At 33.7% G+C, this 18,139-nt stretch overlaps 2 protein-coding genes across 3 annotated transcripts; one reads left to right on the top strand and one right to left on the bottom strand.

Annotated features, from left to right (window-relative positions):
- The first annotated feature begins 1,456 nt into the window (after nucleotides 1-1,456).
- Nucleotides 1,457-9,673, top strand: LOC107958717 (serine/threonine-protein kinase VPS15). Of its 2 annotated transcripts, XM_016894553.2 has the most exons (11): nucleotides 1,457-1,950; nucleotides 2,137-2,259; nucleotides 2,358-2,403; nucleotides 2,502-2,662; nucleotides 2,976-3,055; nucleotides 3,565-3,670; nucleotides 3,901-4,077; nucleotides 4,163-7,321; nucleotides 7,743-7,990; nucleotides 8,076-8,175; nucleotides 9,166-9,673. In XM_016894553.2, exons 1-11 carry the CDS (start codon nucleotides 1,678-1,680, stop codon nucleotides 9,340-9,342), a joined length of 4,650 nt encoding a protein of 1,549 aa, XP_016750042.2. In that variant the 5' UTR covers nucleotides 1,457-1,677; the 3' UTR covers nucleotides 9,343-9,673. The 2 variants fall into 2 exon arrangements, with proteins under 2 accessions (XP_016750042.2, XP_016750043.2); XM_016894554.2 differs by lacking the exons at nucleotides 1,457-1,950; nucleotides 2,358-2,403 and having other exon boundaries at nucleotides 2,136-2,259.
- Nucleotides 9,674-15,860: 6,187 nt separating this feature from the next.
- Nucleotides 15,861-17,616, bottom strand: LOC107958716 (protein IQ-DOMAIN 14). The gene is made up of 3 exons (XM_016894552.2): nucleotides 17,075-17,616; nucleotides 16,775-16,978; nucleotides 15,861-16,696 (listed from the first exon to the last, which is right to left on the bottom strand). The coding sequence occupies exons 1-3, from the start codon at nucleotides 17,438-17,440 to the stop codon at nucleotides 16,031-16,033; spliced, it is 1,236 nt and encodes a 411-aa protein (XP_016750041.2). The 5' UTR covers nucleotides 17,441-17,616; the 3' UTR covers nucleotides 15,861-16,030.
- Between the last annotated feature and the right edge of the window lie 523 nt (nucleotides 17,617-18,139).

Below are 18,139 nucleotides of genomic sequence, written 5' to 3'. Positions count from 1 at the left end.
TATTTGAATCGTTAAATAAGGGCTTGTTTGATAGACTATTGAAAAAAATTAAATCAATTAAAAATTAATACTTTTAATAGTTTAATTTTTTTACACATGTTTTAGAATCTAAAATAAAACAATGTTGTTAGAATTTTTTAGTGTGAAAACAATAAGTATATAAAGAGCTATTTATCACTTAATTGAGAATATTTTCAGTTAAATAAATTTTATTTTACTTATTTTAATATTATATTATCTTATAAAAATTTTATGTTTAAAATTTAATTTTTGTTTACAACAAGTTAAAATGTTTAAATTTTAAGGATAAGTTGTAGAATATGTCTTTTTTATAATTTAAAATCTATATTTATAAAAAATTTAATTATATCCGGTAATTAATTTTAAGTAATATACCCAACAATATTATAACTTAAATCTAATACTTAAATTTTTAATATTTATTTTTTTAATATTTATTTTTCAATTTATTAAACAACACCTAAATTAATATATTTTAATTATATTTAACAATTCAAATAACTAATTAAATTTTAATTAAAAAATTAAAATATTTTATTTAAAATTTAATTAAAAAATCAAGCCCATAAAATCATATATAACGCATGTGATATTATAAATTATTATATAAAAGAATATGAATGCAAATGATTTGTTATGTTAACCGTGTTGATGTTTTTCGATGTTAATTTGTTATTGAGGACAATTCTCGGAAGAAGATAGATTAAGTTTAAAAATTATACGTTTTTATAAGACGAGTGTATTATTTAAATGCATTAAAACTTTTATTCTAAGATGTATTTTGATATTTAAGTCAATAAAAAATAAAATTGAGATGGAAAAGGATGACTTAATAACGGTAAAAAATCATAAAGCGGGATAAATAGAATAAAAATCATAATTTGATATTTATACCTAATGGTCAAGGGTTATTATGCATGATATGTCTGAATTATTTTTTAGCAAATTATGAGGTTTTAATAATTTGTTTTGTGCTAATTTCCATAAAGAAAGAAGTTTTCTGCTACCTTCAAAAAGAACTAGATTTGTGAGGTGACTTTATTTTCTTAGTTAACAATTGGACCACGTTCAAGACATTACACTCTGATTTAATTTATAAAATAAGAAATAAAATAAATATAAAATATTTTAAAAAATAATTTGGATGGATTTTCAATTTACACAATTTTCAAGTTAATTTTTCCTAGCCGTGTTATGTGTAAACATCTGAAATCTAAAAAATATGATAAAAGTTAGATCCCAACCAAGCATACAATGGAACCGTTTTTACATAGATCTCATATCAAAGATCATCGCATCCGTTAAAGTCTGAATGGGCCCCAGATGGATTACCTATCTTCTCACGCCACGTTGTTTAGTACTCATCTCAGCTCCAAACTCCTAACCTACTCTATCTCAAAATCACGAAACCCGAACCCGAAAAAACTTTCAACACCATGCCAAAAAAGAAGCCAAACTCCAGCAGGAGAAGAAAACTATTTTTTTCCCTTTTAAATTAGTTATCTATTAAACAAAGAAAAAGAAAAAAAGAGAGAAGAAAATCCTGCCATCCAAAGCGCCCATACTCCATATTTGCTTTGAGACGATGCTCCGATAGAAGTAAAAAAAAAAACAAAAAAGAAATTTGCAAAGTCGCGGCGAAAACTCAAATGCTAAATGGGGAACAAGATCGCGCGAACGACGCAGGTCTCGGCGACGGAGTATTACCTGCATGACCTGCCGTCTTCGTACAATCTGGTGTTGAAGGAGGTGCTCGGTCGAGGCCGATTCTTCAAGTCGATCCTATGTAAGCACGACGAAGGTCTCGTTCTCGTTAAGGTCTACTTCAAGCGTGGCGATTCCATTGATCTCCGTGAGTACGAGCGTCGACTCGTTCACATCAAAGAAATCTTTCGCTCACTTGAACACCCCCACGTTTGGCCCTTCCAGGTCACCGGTTGTCTCTTGATTTTCTTTTTTTACTGTTTGATTTGGATTTCACTTAGACCAAAGTTTAATTATATAAAACTGTTATTGTCCGAACTATCTGCATGACACTAATTCTTGATATTGAGATTTAGATTAACCAGATAAAAATTTGGAAATTTAATTTTTGAATGTTTGATTTTCGAACAGTTTTGGCAAGAAACGGACAAAGCGGCCTATTTGTTAAGGCAATACTTTTTCAATAATTTACATGATCGATTAAGTACTCGGCCCTTTCTGAGTCTAGTTGAAAAGAAGTGGTTGGCGTTTCAGGTCTGTTTCCATTACTTTCTCCTTGCATCTTACTGTCTTAGGCTTTGAAGAGTAAAATTCGTCTCAGTTTTTATTTTTTTGTGTGTGTGGTGCTGTAGTTGCTTCTTGCAGCGAAGCAGTGCCACGAGAAGGGGATATGCCATGGTTAGTTCAGTTAGTTACAGAGGAATTTATTTGTTATATCTTCTGATTTCATTTGTTCTATGCTGTTTTTAATTGCTGTACTTTCAAAATTGTTTTAGGTGATATTAAGTGTGAGAATGTGTTGGTTACCTCGTGGAACTGGGTTTATCTTGCTGATTTTGCCTCATTCAAGCCCACATATATTCCTTATGACGACCCTTCAGATTTCTCCTTCTTCTTTGACACCGGAGGAAGAAGGCTGTGTTATCTTGCACCAGAGGTTGGTTCTAGTTTCACTTATTTTATTGCTGTGGTTTGAACCGATCATTGTTTTGTTTGTTTCTCATGATAGATTTTTGGATGAACAGTCTCATGTTATCAATGCATCATACAAGGATGATTTGCAATCTAAATTGATGACATACATGTTCTCGTATTTGTACCTTTCGTTTTTGGCTGGCAAATTTGCCCTGTTCTTTTGACTAGCAAATTGATGACATATACGTTCTCTACGCGGTGGTCAATAAATTCCTTAAAAAATAGCTATTATGCATTCTTTGTTTTAATGCTGTTTTTTCCTCTTTGTTATATAGAGATTTTATGAGCATGGAGGTGAAATGCAAGTTGCTCAAGATGCACCTTTGAAACCATCTATGGACATCTTTGCTATTGGGTGAGCTTTCTTAATCTAGTAGCTTCATTTTTTTTTGAAACTACACTACCTTCTGAAATTATTTTTCCTTTTCAAAGACATTCTGGTCTCTTATCTGAAATCATATGTCACTAGATAAATGGTTTCAAAAATTGAGTGTCATTTTAAAAGTGTAATTTGTTGAGGCAATGATTGGTGAGATAGTGCTACATTGTGATTTATCATACATAGTATCTTGATATGCCAATCTGTACTATGCCTTTTAAAGATATTAGCTTAAGCATACTGATAGGATTGAATCTTCAAAACATTTAGTGGTATTGCCTGATGTTCAGTCTTCTAGTGAAGTAATGATAATCTGCCAGATGTGATTGCTGTGAAATTTTGTTACTTTTTGGTTTGCAAGTGTTTTGATATAGTTTGATCTTTTATGTGAAATAGTGGTTTCGATATAGTTTTTAACAAAATGTAAATACCATATCATTTTTTCCAACAATATAATAATATACGCTTGCTATGCCACTGTTTAGATGTGTAATTGCTGAGCTTTTCCTTGAGGGCCAGCCGCTGTTTGAACTCTCTCAGCTTCTTGCATATCGCAGAGGGCAATATGATCCTAGTCAACATCTTGAAAAGGTACTAATTTCCTTCCCTGCCTTTCTGCTTGATGCACTTGCTATCCCTTTCCACTGATTTTCCTTCTTCATATTGAGTTTTATTTGATCTTATTGCTGCTATTCATTTTCCTGCACAAGACTACTATCAGTGCTATTCTTGTTAGTCGTAAGAAGTTATTCTTACTTTCTTCTTGTTAAATTCAATTCATGCTTAACTTTCTTTTCTAATAATATGCACTGCATGTGCAGATCCCAGATATTGGAGTACGCAAGATGATACTTCATATGATCCAACTTGAACCAGAGTCTCGCCTATCTGCTGAAAGTTATCTACAGAATTATGTAGCTGCTGTATTTCCTAGCTACTTCTCACCATTTCTGCATGGATTTTATCGTTGCTGGAATCCTCTTCATTCTGATATGAGGGTAAACATATTTTTAATTTGGAACATCGAAAATCTATTCTTCTTGCATCTAATATATGCATTCCTGCTCTGTAATTCTACTGTAGATTGCAATGTGCCAGAGAGTGTTCCCTGAGATGCTGAAGCAAATGATGAGCAAGAGGTCAAGGGATGAGATGGGAAAAGGTCTTGGCAAGTCACATACCTTAAATGGTCATTTGTCGCAAGAAATTGTTGCAAAACAACAGTCAGAAGAGATTGCTCCAAAACAAAATTTAAGCTCAGCAAATCACTTGTTGACAAAAAGAGAAAAGATAGACAATGCTTCTATTAGGGATCAGTTAAAGCTTCCTGGAAACATTAATACCCTACTTGGGGATGTTGAACAGAGCAATCATTACCTTGGGGAGAAGTCAACAAGAGGGGATACACCTAAATATGAACTTTCCCAAGATTTTAAACAACGTGGCATGCAATCTCCTGCTGTTCATCAAAATATTTCTGATTTGTTTAGGAAAAATGATCACCCTTTTTTAAAAAAGATTACCATGGATGATTTAAACTCATTGATGTCTGACTATGACAGTCAATCAGACACGTTCGGAATGCCTTTTCTTCCATTACCTCAAGACAGTATGAAATGTGAAGGGATGGTGCTAGTCGCCTCTCTGCTTTGTTCTTGCATACGTAATGTGAAGTTGCCTCACTTAAGGAGAGGGGCTATACTTTTGCTGAAGACTTCTTCACTATACATCGATGATGAAGATCGGTTGCAGCGAGTGCTTCCATATGTAATTGCAATGCTTTCAGACCCAGCGGCAATTGTGCGGTGTGCTGCCCTTGAGACTTTGTGTGACATTCTGCCCTTAGTTCGAGAATTTCCTCCAAGCGATGCCAAAATTTTTCCGGAGTATATTCTTCCAATGCTTTCCATGCTTCCTGATGATCCAGAGGAAAGTGTGAGAATTTGTTATGCAAGCAATATAGCTAAGCTGGCTCTAACAGCTTATGGATTCTTGATTCATTCAATAAGGCTTAGTGAGGCCGGGGTTCTTAATGAAACGAATTTGCCACAGAAGTCATTAGCATCATCTGGTGAGTCATCTGGGCGTATTCAGAGGTCAAACAGTGATGCACAGTTAGGCCAATTGAGGAAGGTGATTGCTGAGGTAGTACAGGAACTTGTAATGGGTCAAAAGCAAACTCCAAACATTAGAAGAGCACTCCTTCAGGACATTGGCAACTTATGCTGTTTTTTTGGCCAGCGACAGAGCAATGACTTTTTGTTGCCCATACTTCCTGCTTTTTTGAATGATAGAGATGAGCAGCTAAGGGCAGTGTTCTATGGGAAAATTGTGTTTGTCTGCTTCTTTGTGGGCCAACGAAGTGTAGAGGAATATCTTTTACCTTATATTGAGCAGGCTTTAGGTGATGCAATAGAGGCTGTTATTGTCAATGCGCTGGATTGTTTGGCCGTTCTGTGCAAAAGTGGTTTTTTGCGGAAAAGAATATTGATTGAAATGATAGAGCGTTCTTTTCCATTGCTATGTTATCCTAGTCAATGGGTAAGGAGGTCAGTTGTCACTTTCCTTGCATCTAGCAGTGAGTGCTTGGGAGCTGTAGATTCTTACGTTTTTCTTGCTCCAGTTATACAGCCTTTCCTACGTCGACAACCTGCATCTCTGGACTCTGAAAAGGCTCTTCTTTCTTGTCTGAAGCCACCAGTCTCAAGGGAAGTATTTTATGAAGTCTTACAAAATGCTAGAAGTTCAGATATGTTGGAGAGACAGAGAAAGATATGGTACAATTCATCAGCACAATCTAAACAATGGGAAATTGCCGATTTACTCGAGAAAGGGACTGGGGAATTAGACTCAATGAAGTATTGGTCTGACAAACAACAGTCTATTGGAAGTCATAGACCTATTGATAGTGTGTTGCAGCAATCAGGGCTAACAGAAGTTGCTGATGACAATGCCAAGCTGAGAGCACTGGGGTGTAATACACGTAATGCTTCTAGTGCAATCGACATGCATGATCCGTTATGCTCAGAGAAGTTACAGTTTTCAGGCTTAACATCTCCGCAGCTCAATGGTTTAAATAGTTTCATGTGTGATAAGTCGTCAGAAGGTATACCTTTGTACTCTTTTAGCATGGACAAGCGAGCTACGGTAGCTCCTTCAGCAGCTTCTGATACTCCTTTCCCTTGGATGGATCCAATTAGTAAATCATTCAGCCTGGCTAGTTCAGTTCCGACGCCTAAGCTTGTTTCAGGCTCCTTTGGTATAAGTGCTGGTTCTAAACAGTTCTACAGAGTTGTGCATGAACCAGAAAGTCGGGAAAATGATCAAATAGCCAATGTTAATAGTAAGTTTCAAGACATGGGATTATCCAGTACAGTGAAAGGAAGTTCTGTTAGAATGGAAGATGCTTCTACTTCAACTGATTTTACTGGACTACCCTCTTTTTCTCGGTCTTCATCAATTCCAGATTCAGGTTGGAGGCCTCGTGGGGTGTTGGTTGCACATCTGCAGGAGCACCGATCTGCTGTCAATGATATTGCAGTTTCAAATGATCACAGTTTCTTTGTGAGTGCATCTGATGATTCCACTGTCAAAGTGTGGGATTCAAGAAAGTTGGAGAAGGATATATCATTTAGGTCAAGGCTGACTTATCACTTGGAAGGAAGCCGAGCACTATGCACTGCAATGCTCCGAAATTCTGCCCAAGTTGTTGTTGGAGCTTGCGATGGAACAATACATATGTTTTCTGTTGATCATATTTCTAAAGGTCTAGGAAATGTTGTTGAAAAGTATTCAGGTATCACTGATATAAAAAAGAAGGATGTGAAGGAAGGTGCAATACTTACCCTTTTGAACTACCCCGTAGATAACTGTGGCATTCAGACGTTTATGTACAGCACCCAAAATTGTGGTATTCATCTTTGGGATACAAGATCAAGTTCAAATGCATGGACGCTGAAAGCAATTCCAGAGGAAGGCTATATATCGTGTCTGGTAGCGGGCCCTTGCGGCAACTGGTTTGTTTCAGGGTCTTCTAGGGGTGTCCTTACCCTTTGGGATTTGAGGTTCCGTATTCCGGTGAACTCATGGCAGTATTCTCTTGTATGCCCGGTAGAAAAGATGTGTCTCTTTGTCCCTCCTTCAAGTGTCTCAGTTTCTACAACTGCTAGGCCTCTTATTTATGTTGCTGCTGGCTGCAATGAAGTCTCACTTTGGAATGCAGAGAATGGGACCTGCCACCAGGTAAACAGGCTATTGTTCTATGAATTACTATTTTTAAATGCATGTATAATTGAAATAAATGATTGTGGTATTTGGAACAATAATTAGAAAATTTTCCAGTAGCTTTATATTAAAACTGTGTTTGATAGGAGAAAACATTCTGAGGATGAAAAGGGGAAGGTGGAAAAAGGGTTTTTATCATGGTTGGTAGGATAGAAAAATGAGGTTCCTTCCAAATTGCATGAGGAGAAAATGGAAGAGATGTTATTATTGTTCTAGTTATATCTTTTTAAAATCTTCTTTAGAGGTTATGCACAATGGAAACTGATTTGAAGGGATATTAAAAAGCCTGTATTTGGCTCTCTATGGTGAGAATTGAAAACTGGTTTTGTTCTTACCATTCACCATGATTGAATTTTTTCCTTCCAACTTCTATCTCCAGGTATTTAGGGCTGCAAATTATGATAGTGATGCAGAAATGTCTGATTTACCATGGGCATTGGCTAGGCCATCTGCTAAAACAAGCTCTAAATCTGATCCGAGGAGGAATGCAAATCCAAGGTATCGAGTGGATGAATTAAATGAACCACCTCCTCGTCTTCCGGGTATTCGTTCATTACTTCCTTTACCTAGTGGTGATCTGTTGACTGGGGGCACTGACTTAAGAATTCGCCGCTGGGACCATTTCAGGTTTTTGTCGAATTCCTTTTTTTTTCTAACCTTGTTCAGTGATCTTATGGAATTTTATTCATCATTTACATTGTTTTAATTGCAGCCCTGATAGAAGTTACTGTATATGTGGCCCGAATTTTAAGGGAGTTGGAAATGATGATTTCTATGAAGCAAGATCAAGTTTTGGTGCACAAGTTGTACAGGTATCGTTTAGTGATAGCTTTACATTAAACTTCATTCATGTGTTTTCCTTTCAGACTTTTGTTGGGTTACTGTGGATAACGGTTTTCTATTTATCTATCTCGATCAAATTAGTGACCGCAGGTAGTAAATAGTATGGAAATGTATCTTACTGATAGACAAGCATCCTTTTTTATTTTAGTCAGAGCTTCAACTATTTTAGTGACACGGGATATACTTGTTACTTATCCTGGGAAACTTTAATTTCTTGCTTTACAACTTAATCTTTGCAGGGGCTTATGTTTTTTAGTTACCTTTCCTTCTCTTAAATATTCATTTATAGATTTTGCTTTTATTACTTGGCACTTAGGGTGTGTTTGGTTGGGTGGATAGTAGAGGGACGGAAGGAAGGAACGGAAAAGTGGAAAGAAAATAAATTTTGACTGTGCTTGGTAGGGAAGGGAAGTGAGAGGAAAGAAAATAGGAGAGATGATCATTTTCCATCCTAATGTATAAAAACCAATCTTTTTAAATTGGAATGACGAGAGGAGATAAAATGAGGGAGAGGTGTATGTTAGTTCAAAATTATGCATTTTTCAAATTCTTTATTTTCTTTCCTTTCATTTGTCAACTCTACCAAGTAATGGATGGAAAGATAATAACTTTTTCTTTCAAATTTTCCATCCTTCCTACCAAGTTCTATTTTTCTACCCTTTGAATTTTCCATCTTTCCAATTTTTCTTTCCTCTCTACCTAGCAAAGCCTTAGGGAGTAAAGCTGTTAATTGTTAATGAAAACTAGGCAAATTACTAAGCTAAAGTTGTCAGCCATGTCATTTTTGAATCACTGTTCTTGTCTTCTATCATGTTTTTTGTGCAAATTTTCTCAACTATCTCTTCATATTATAAAGCAAGCATGCCTTGTGGAACTGTTATTGCTGTTTTTGTTTGTCTTTTAAAGTTGTTGATTTAGGGTTCCCTTTTAATATTTATTTATTATCTTTTCATAAACAGGAGACAAAGAGACGACCTCTAACAACAAAGCTGACAGCAAAAGCAGTTCTTGTTGCTGCTGCCACTGATTCTGCTGGATGCCACCATGATTCTGTCCTCTCTTTGGCTTCAGTGAAATTAAACCAGAGACTCTTAATCTCAAGCAGTAGAGATGGGGCTATTAAGGTTTGGAAGTGAATAACCCAAAAGTTTTAGTGCTTTAATATACATATTCAGTTACAGAAGTAGTAAAATTGTACATGATATACATTCAAATTCAGATCCTAAATTCTGCAGCCTAACCACTTACTTCCTTTGGTTTGTAGTTTTGTACAGTTTGTAAGCGTGTAGGTTTATATGGGATTGTTATTATTATTATTATCAATACCATGCCCTATTTATTAGTGAAAAGAGAAAATACCATAGGTCTTATTCATGTTTAACAGGAAAGAACGTGTATCTCCAGACATTTTCATTTATGTGCAAAGTTCATTTATATTAACTAAATTTGAACCCCTTTGATGTCCAATCCCAATCTTCTTTTGCAGTACTTCAGTTTGTTTGTAGTTAATAAATTAATGTACTCTTGATTTGCTGAACCAGAAAGTGTTATCCTGGCAAGCAATTAGATTTCTTCCGTAATCATGCATCATGTTCTTTTGTCATTGTTTCCTTTCTATTTTGTTATCAATTACAAGCTGATATCTACAAAGGAGCTTAGACTGAAATGAGGATATTGAGATGGCCAGAAGAATGAAATCAGAAAAGAAAGTACGAATGAGAATGGAGGTAGAACTAATAAAAGAAAATACAGCGTTATTTTAGATTGTTTAGTCATGTTCATGGTCTAGTAATTGTGCTAGATTTGCGAACTTCATGTTGCCTCAAAAGCTCTGACTCAGCACTTTTCAGATCTTTGCATTTTCAATTGCATCACCTAGCCTTGGGAAATTTAGCGGGATGTAAATCCACGATCATTCTTCCTTGAGACTGCAAGATATCTGCAAGTTATAATAGTGGAAAATTTAGTCCATTCATCTTTGATACTTCTGAGATTAGATTATATATTTTCGAGGTTTTCATCTTGGAGCTTTGAGATTTAACTTGTTTGTATATTGAATTAAGTGAAAACAAAGACTTAGTACAATGAAATTAACTTGTTTAGGTGATGCAGATAAGCAAAGCTAGAAGTGCTTGTTTGTAATTGAAAATAAAACCTTCATTCACAATTCATGTTAGTTCTCCATTGAAGACTTTGGAGGCATGCCTGACAGCTCTAGAAATTCTCCAGAATTATCATGTTGGACGTAGGGTTACAAATAAAGCTTTAATCCGAGACCTAGATTTGAACTTTAATGATATCTTATGATCTTAGCCATCGATCTATATGTCTAATAATTAATAAATGAGATTGAATTAATAAAATAACATAATAGTAGTAGCACCTGCATCAATTACACTTCCATTACATGTTCTACTGTCAATTATTACTTTTTCATTTGCAAACTTGATTTATGGAAACTATAGTGTTACCATTTTTCTAGTCATTTATCTTGGTGAATGGTGCCTGCTTCTGATGGCTCATCGATGGACTTGACCAAGGGAGAAAAGGTTTTGTCCTTATCTAAAATCTCATTTTCCAGAAAAATAAAACTTCGTTTAGTCATTTAATTGTGTGAGGTTCATTTTATTGAAGTTCTAGGGACATTCAAATCCAATTTATCAAAGCTTTTATTGTAGTGTGAATATTAATCTGCAATGATGAGGAAAAAAGTTTTGATGCTACCGTGTATACAAGGAGAAGTGGATAAAGTTACGTTTAATTTATGTTCTGAGGCAGATAAAAAATCTAGTACTATGTGCATGTATGAATGCCTTGGTCTCTAGGTTGGATTAATGTCTAATGAGCAGCATGCATGGAGTATGAGTCACTCTTGATGATAAATTTGAATTTATTGGCAATCGTTTCAGGTTCTACCGTCTTTATCAGAATACCGGTTGTTCTATTTTCTTTTATTATTAACCTTGTGGCATTGTCTTTTATCAACCTGGTGCGAATAGAATGAATTGTTTCTTTCAGTACAGTGAATGGAGACGCTACTTGGTTTGCAAGGTTTGATATTTTTTGTTCCTGTAGTTGCGAGATCTTCATATCTGCCTACATTAGTCTTAATTACTGATTTTTATGTATGCCTTGTTGAACATATTGGAAACTTTCTGCTGTTTATTTTAAATCTTCACTTGTTCTGTGCAGGATAATGGATATATTAACTTTGATGTAGACATATATAGGTTATCTAGTTTTGTTATGTTACCCGAGAATGATCTATGGACCTATTGTAGATTGTTCCTGCTTGAACTCCGCTTGGTGGCATCTGTTTGTTGTCTGGAAACCACTTTACATCTCCTCCCCCGACTCGCCTTACTCCCATATCTTTCAATGTCTTGTAGTTCACTGATTAGCCCGTAGTCTACATAAATCACCATTGCTGTCACAGAACCTGCATGGTGTATTCATATAATGTAGGCAGCAAGGGATTACCCTTGTACTTTTTTTGTTTGCTTCAGATGAAAAGTTATAGGTTGCTTTGGAGAACCTGTCAGAGTGGATGAACGTGAAGCTGGGTAGGGTAGTAAAGTTTCATGGGAGGCAATGTGTCTCCATATTGCAGGAGAGTGTGGAAAGGGGCATAGGTTTCAGGGCAGGGTTAGCTTGAAAGCTAGCAACATGTGGCCAGCACGTGAGGGTATAGAGGTGGTGAGCTATTTTGGCTGGGAAGGAAATAAACACTTGAGAAAGTCAGAGAGAAAGGGAGTTCAAATAGATTTGTATTTATAGAAAACGATTGAATTAACAGCATTCCATGCCTTCTTTTTCATTTTTTAAAGTTCTTCTAATACCTGGACTGCTTTTTTTCCCTTCACACGGCTGGCTTCCTTGCTATAAGTTGATGATTAAAAGAGAGAACCATTAAAAAAATTAATGTGCTTCATCACTTTATATTATTCGGAGCCTAAGTCTAATGAGGTAAACGAGCTGCTCAAGCAATATGATTATTATCATATGGCAAAAACAGGGAAATGGTTATCAATCTTTGATGATTCTTAACACATTCGCATAATGATTTTTTGGTCCTGCAATTTTATAAAAAAAATATTTTAGCTTTTCATTTAATTTTTCATTTTTTTAATTTTTAAATTTGTATTTCTTTATCAAATCACCTAAAATGGATGAAAATTTTTAATATTTGTTAACTTTGTTGATGTGGCTTACATGTGGATTGGGTGGATGGCATTTTAATATTTAATTAATTCTTTTAAAATATTAAAAATATAAAAAATATTTTTTATATTTTTTTGAATTTTTTAAAATTTAAAAAATTAATTAAGTGATGACATGTTATCCATGTGACAATCTATGTGTATGTTATGGTAATTAAGTTAAAAGCATTAACTTTTTCATCCATTTTTGAGTAATTTAACAAGAAAATAAATTTAAAAATTAAAAAAAAAACATAAAATTAAATAAACAGCTAAAATAATTTTTTTATAAAATTAAAAAACTAAATAAATTATTATACCAAATATATCTAGTTTCCTTGAATGGGTAGATAAAGTGAAAATTGGATTGCTTCTTCTGATGGGTTCAATAACACAAAAGATCAGGCTCTTGTCCTTTTCCTTTTTTTACATTAAAGGTCTCTTACAAGAGCCTAGCCCAGCGACTGCTCTTAAGTCTTAATCTTAGATGTAAAATCATTATCATGGATGCAACAATCAGAAAGGTTGGAGTCATTTTTTTGGGTTCAATATCAAAATGGTTTTGAGTCATTAGTCGTTGTTGGCCAACTACGTATGGTTTTGTTTACTGATAGGCCGAAGTTGTCACCAGAGATTTTCAAAGCTTTTGGCAGACTTTTTTTTTTTTTGTCCAAAAAAAATCCCGGCAATGAACTGAAAAAATGTTAATCTACACCCAAAACTATCCCATCTTCAAATTCTTCTTATCAACGCGCTCTCCCAAATATACTCAAATATTCTTGACTCCATAAAACACTGCCCAACTATCTAAACTGTCCCCCCTTTTTTTTAATTTTATTTTAAAAATATTTTCATTTAATTTCCAACCCAACTACCCTGATCATTCATCGATTAAACCCAATTAAACTAACAAAAACCAACAAATTTCGATATTAATTAAAATTTAAGTAAGAACCATCTTTAATGGTAAAGTGTAAAGGCCAACAAAAAAACAGTTACTTTTTTTTTTTAAATAAGAAAATCACTGATTGAAAAATTAAAAGTTATTAATTCTCTTTGCTTTTAAAAAATGCTTAATTTTAAAAAATATCCTCCAAATTATACCGGTTTTCTCGAAATGATAGTTAAACTTTTCTTTTATCTACTTAAACTTAATTTCTGTTGCTCATTTTACTTCAAAAGTTAAGATCAGGGCTGCTTGTTTTTTTCGAATTTGAAAGAGAAAATTTAAAAAATATTAAATGTAGTAAAAAGAAGTAAAAGGTAAAATTTTTTTACTTAACTCAAGAAAAAACTTTTGTATTTGACTAAACTAAAATAAAAATTAGGAATATATATAAAAAAATTTTAAATAAATAATCAATATATAATTAAAAAATATTATATTAGTATTAATTAAAAATAATTAATATTAAAATAATATTAATAGTAGATGATTGTTTACATAAAGTAGTGATGTCCCTTTATCACATCCAGTCTTTCACAAGCTCCAATTCTCCTATATTTAAAAAATACTAAATAATGGATGGTAAATTTGCAAGACGCAGGGTGGAATTTATCTCTCATCATCATCCATCGAAGAAAAAACAAAAATCGGTAGAATTAATGTTTGTTTCATACTCTTATGTCTTTGGATTTTTTTTATAATGTATTTGGTTTTTTAGTTTGCATGGGATTGTTTTCAGATTTTCAGAGGAGGGATGATGGGGGAGGGGAGGGGGAGAGGGAGAGGGACGAGGGTGGCGTGAGGGAGGGAGTCAAGAGGGGACGGTGGAGGAGAAGGAGAGGGAGGGAAGAGGGTACGGGGGTGGGTGAAGGAAATTTTTTTCTTTATTTTTGGAATTACTTGATATGAGTAATTATGTGATATTGCTTATGTGGCAATTGGTGATTGAGCTACGTTAACATTTTTTTTTTGTTGAATGAGGGAGTAGTGATATAGTTAAATGAGTCGGCAATTTTTTTTTTACCTTTTACTTTTTTTTATTACATTTTTTTTTCTTTTTCTTTTCAAATTCTAGTAGTGTTAATTTTCTGGGATAAAATGGATAAAGGAAGCTAAGTTTGAGTACCACATTTGATAAAAAAAAAAAAAAAACTAAGTATGATTTCGGGAACATGGTATAATTTAGGGGTATTTTTTTAATCAAGCCTTGGCCACGTGTAAAACAATGGTTGGATAGTTTAAACCATTTTAGCTTGACTTTTACTTGCTTCTTAATTTTATTATATGATTGACTCCTGAGTACAATTATTGCTTTTATTATTCAAATCCAGCACTGATAAATCTTTTCAACACATTGATTGAAGTACTTTTTTCATTTAATTAAAAAAACAGAGGATAAAAATGTGTAAATTAAATAATCTTGAATACTGTTATAAATGGGGAAAATGGTGCATTAATGTCGTTTCCATTTTCCTTTTACAATATTTATTTCATGTTGAAATGGAATTTTTGTAGATGCTTGGAAATTGGAATTTACTATATATATATATTCATATAAAAGTTTAGAATATTTTTATAATTAAAAAATTTTGATTTTTTTTATTTCACAAGTGAATTATAATGTAATTATAAATTAAATTAATATGAGAAGTGACATAAAATTATATATCTACGTCTAAAAATTGAAGAACCCAAAATTTAAATATCTATAAAAGGAGAGTGGATTGCCATAAAATCAGCAATGAAAGGGAATCCAAACTATCTCATATATCATAAGCAAACAAAAAGCAAGAGCAAAATAGAGTTGCATTCTTACACATAATTCCAAAATGAAAAAAATAAGAAAGGAAGGAGCGAATATTGTACTGCAAATACCCATTTTTTTCAAATTGAAATCAACAATACCCCCAACATTTTTATTTAAAAAATTATTCTAACTTTTGAATTTTTTTTCAAATTCGAAATCCCTTGTTTTTTTCGGCATTAATATTCTACGTATCATTAGATTTAAGAAAAAAAAATTTAAAAATAAAAAACATCCTTACATCAAATCGATCAGATAGTCCAAATTCTGTCCCCCTTATTCTTCTACGTTCTCGTCAAAGTTTGTACTCAATTTTTAAAAATAATAATGTTGAAATATGCCATTCCTCCTTCTATTATTAAGAAATTTTCTTTGTATTTTTATTTTATAGATTTTAAATTTTAAATTCAATTTTTAGTATTACTAATTTTTTTAGTTAAAATTGTTAATATGATATTTTGAATTAATAAAAAGAAAACTTCACTTAATTGTAATATAACTAAAAAAATAATGCTATAATGAACCTGAATTTGATAAAAAAAATTTAATATGAACCTGAATTTGATAAAGTAATTTTAAGAGTGTTAACATTTAGATCTGAATTTAAAAACCTGAAAAATAGGATTAAATTCTAAAATTATCTAGAGTATAGGGCCTTATTTCATATTTTAACCCAAAAAAAATCATTACCTCCAACAATCAACTTAGTACATCAAAACCCAAATCATTTTATTTGTTTACAAAAAAAAAAAACTGAGATTCCATTTCATTGACAGGAAAAGAAGGCAAAATTCCTTCACATATAACATTGACATTTTGAATGTAAATTCTACACCTTTTTTTTTTCTAAATTTCTTGTTTCATTTTTTTCATAATCACCACCTTCTAATCTGCAAATGGTTTCTCTCAGAATCTTTACCAAATTCTAAGGACCTATCAAGCTTCCCCATTACTGCATTCTTGAAATGAATAGCTTTTTGAGCTCGTGAACATGATCTCTGCATCTTTACCCCACTTAAACTACTTCTGGATTCCATCATTTCATTGAGGGAAAGCCGCTTTTTCGGGCCTGGTTCCGGTCTTTGTTTTGGAGCACTATGCGACCTCAATTTAGCCTTGAATGATTGTGTATTAGCCATATAATTAGGAGAATCCCCACAGGGTCTGAAAAAGTTGTGACCCGACACACTCTTGGCCGGTGTAGCCGGAGCGCAAGAATTGATGAACCGAGGCGTACTGTGAGCTGTGGAGAACCTGCATTCATCTCCACTAAATCCCCAGTCAATGTCCTGATAATGCCGACTATCTGGTATTGATAATCGGGCTGGACATCGACACGGAAGTGGTGAAGGCAGTGTTTGGTAGGTATGGTCATCGATGAAATCTGATATACTGGTGTTGGTTCTTCGAGATCTTGCTTTAGGCTTGATACCTGTATCGACTTCCACAATTTTGGGACTTTCATCGATGTCGAGAGAAGCCGATAATCGTCTGCTATGGATCGAAACGGTGTGTTCACTTCTTGTATCATCAAATCTCTCCTACAAGATGGGTTTTTGAATCAATTATGGAAATCAAAAGAAAATGGAAGTAGCCGAATTAAAAGGGGAATATTTTACCATGGATTTTCGTGCTCGGATGTCAAATCTAATAGCGTCATTGTTAATGATTGCACGAGCTTTCTGGGATTTAATTGTAGCTTGTGCTCTCATCAATGCCTGCATGCTATGAAATGTAGCTGAAGCTTGTTTCCTCACTAAATATCCTCTAACAAGTGCCTGAATTTTCACCAATCCTTTCAAAGCTCGTAATGCTTTTCGAGCCTGTTTTCAACCCAAAATTTCATGATTAAAAAAATGAAAGCTATGAATTTGACTCAAGTTTAAATAAATTAAGAAATAAAAACTCTACTTACTTACCAGATAACCTCTAAAAACTGTTTGAATCTTGACAGCAGCCCACTTCTCATGTACACCACCAAACATGGTCCCTCTACCATGACTAGTCAGTCTCACCACCGCCACTGCAGCCTGCGCGGCGGCTACTGCTGCATCCGCCGCAGCAGCAGTGGCGGCAGCCACAGCAATGGCGTGCTTGTTCTGCTCCCTCTCTGTTTCATTATAGCACCATCTTAACCACGCAACCTTTTCTGGGGAAATGCTTGAATCACCCACTGAATGGTCAATGCTGCCGTTTTTCTTGTCTTTCCCGTCTCTGGGATTGAAGCTGTTTTTGCTGTTCTTTATCCCAAACAAGCTCTTCAGCCACCTTGAAGCTCTCCCCATTTTTTTCCAGGCACTGCAACTCCGAGAGTAAGATTGTAAAAAGAGAGTTCAAAAGAGGTTTTAATTTAAAAGTGAAATCTGAAAATGCCCCATTTTTTATTTTATAGGAAAGCTAACAAACTAGAAAAGCTGATAAAGCTCACAATTATAGGAGTTTTTTCCATGTTGCAAAAAGTGGTGAATACTATTTAACTATGGTTTTTAAAGGAACGTCAATATTTGAGAAAGAAAGGAAAAAAAATTTGGAAATTTTGATAAGTAGAATTCATTTATTTATTTTATTCTAATTTGGTTTCCTTTAATCTTTAATTATTAGATCAAAATTCACTAAGTTATGCAATTTTATGTTATTTATTTTGATATCTTTTAATTTTAAAATGATAATTATTAAATTTATTAATTGAAATATATAGTTTTTTATGAGTGCTACGTGGAAATGGATAAATTTGATATATATATATCGTTTTTAGGAAATAATTAGGGTTTTAGATCGCATTTTTAGATATTTACAAAAATAATTCGATTTTGAAGAGGCAAATAGAAAATGCGTTCGGCTAAACGCGCTTTCCTACCAATTCAAATGAAAACGCATACTGTAACGACCCAAAATCTATGGGCACCAGAAAAGTGTGTTATCGGGCCTCCGTCTTAGTGAAATAAGTTCGAAAATAATTATTAAAAATATTTATGAGTCTAGTA

The sequence above is a fragment of the Gossypium hirsutum genome, chromosome A05, assembly GCF_007990345.1.
Source record: "Gossypium hirsutum isolate 1008001.06 chromosome A05, Gossypium_hirsutum_v2.1, whole genome shotgun sequence".
Classification (NCBI taxonomy): Eukaryota; Viridiplantae; Streptophyta; class Magnoliopsida; order Malvales; family Malvaceae; genus Gossypium; species Gossypium hirsutum.
Note: the sequence above shows the minus strand (reverse complement) of the source record. Positions and strands in the feature narration are given on the sequence as shown.

What these genes read in the sequence shown, in the direction of transcription:
- LOC107958717 (XM_016894553.2), top strand. Translation starts at nt 1,678, where the DNA reads ATGGGGAACAAGATCGCGCGAACGACGCAGGTCTCGGCGACGGAGTAT. An exon ending in CGAGAAGGGGATATGCCATG is followed by an intron (nt 2,404 to 2,501) that starts GTTAGTTCAGTT and finishes AAATTGTTTTAG; the next exon opens with GTGATATTAAGTGTGAGAAT. An exon ending in CTCTTCATTCTGATATGAGG is followed by an intron (nt 4,078 to 4,162) that starts GTAAACATATTT and finishes ATTCTACTGTAG; the next exon opens with ATTGCAATGTGCCAGAGAGT.
- LOC107958716 (XM_016894552.2), bottom strand. Translation starts at nt 17,440, where the DNA reads ATGGGGAGAGCTTCAAGGTGGCTGAAGAGCTTGTTTGGGATAAAGAAC. An exon ending in CAGTTTTTAGAGGTTATCTG is followed by an intron (nt 16,979 to 17,074) that starts GTAAGTAAGTAG and finishes GGTTGAAAACAG; the next exon opens with GCTCGAAAAGCATTACGAGC. An exon ending in TCCGAGCACGAAAATCCATG is followed by an intron (nt 16,697 to 16,774) that starts GTAAAATATTCC and finishes CCCATCTTGTAG; the next exon opens with GAGAGATTTGATGATACAAG.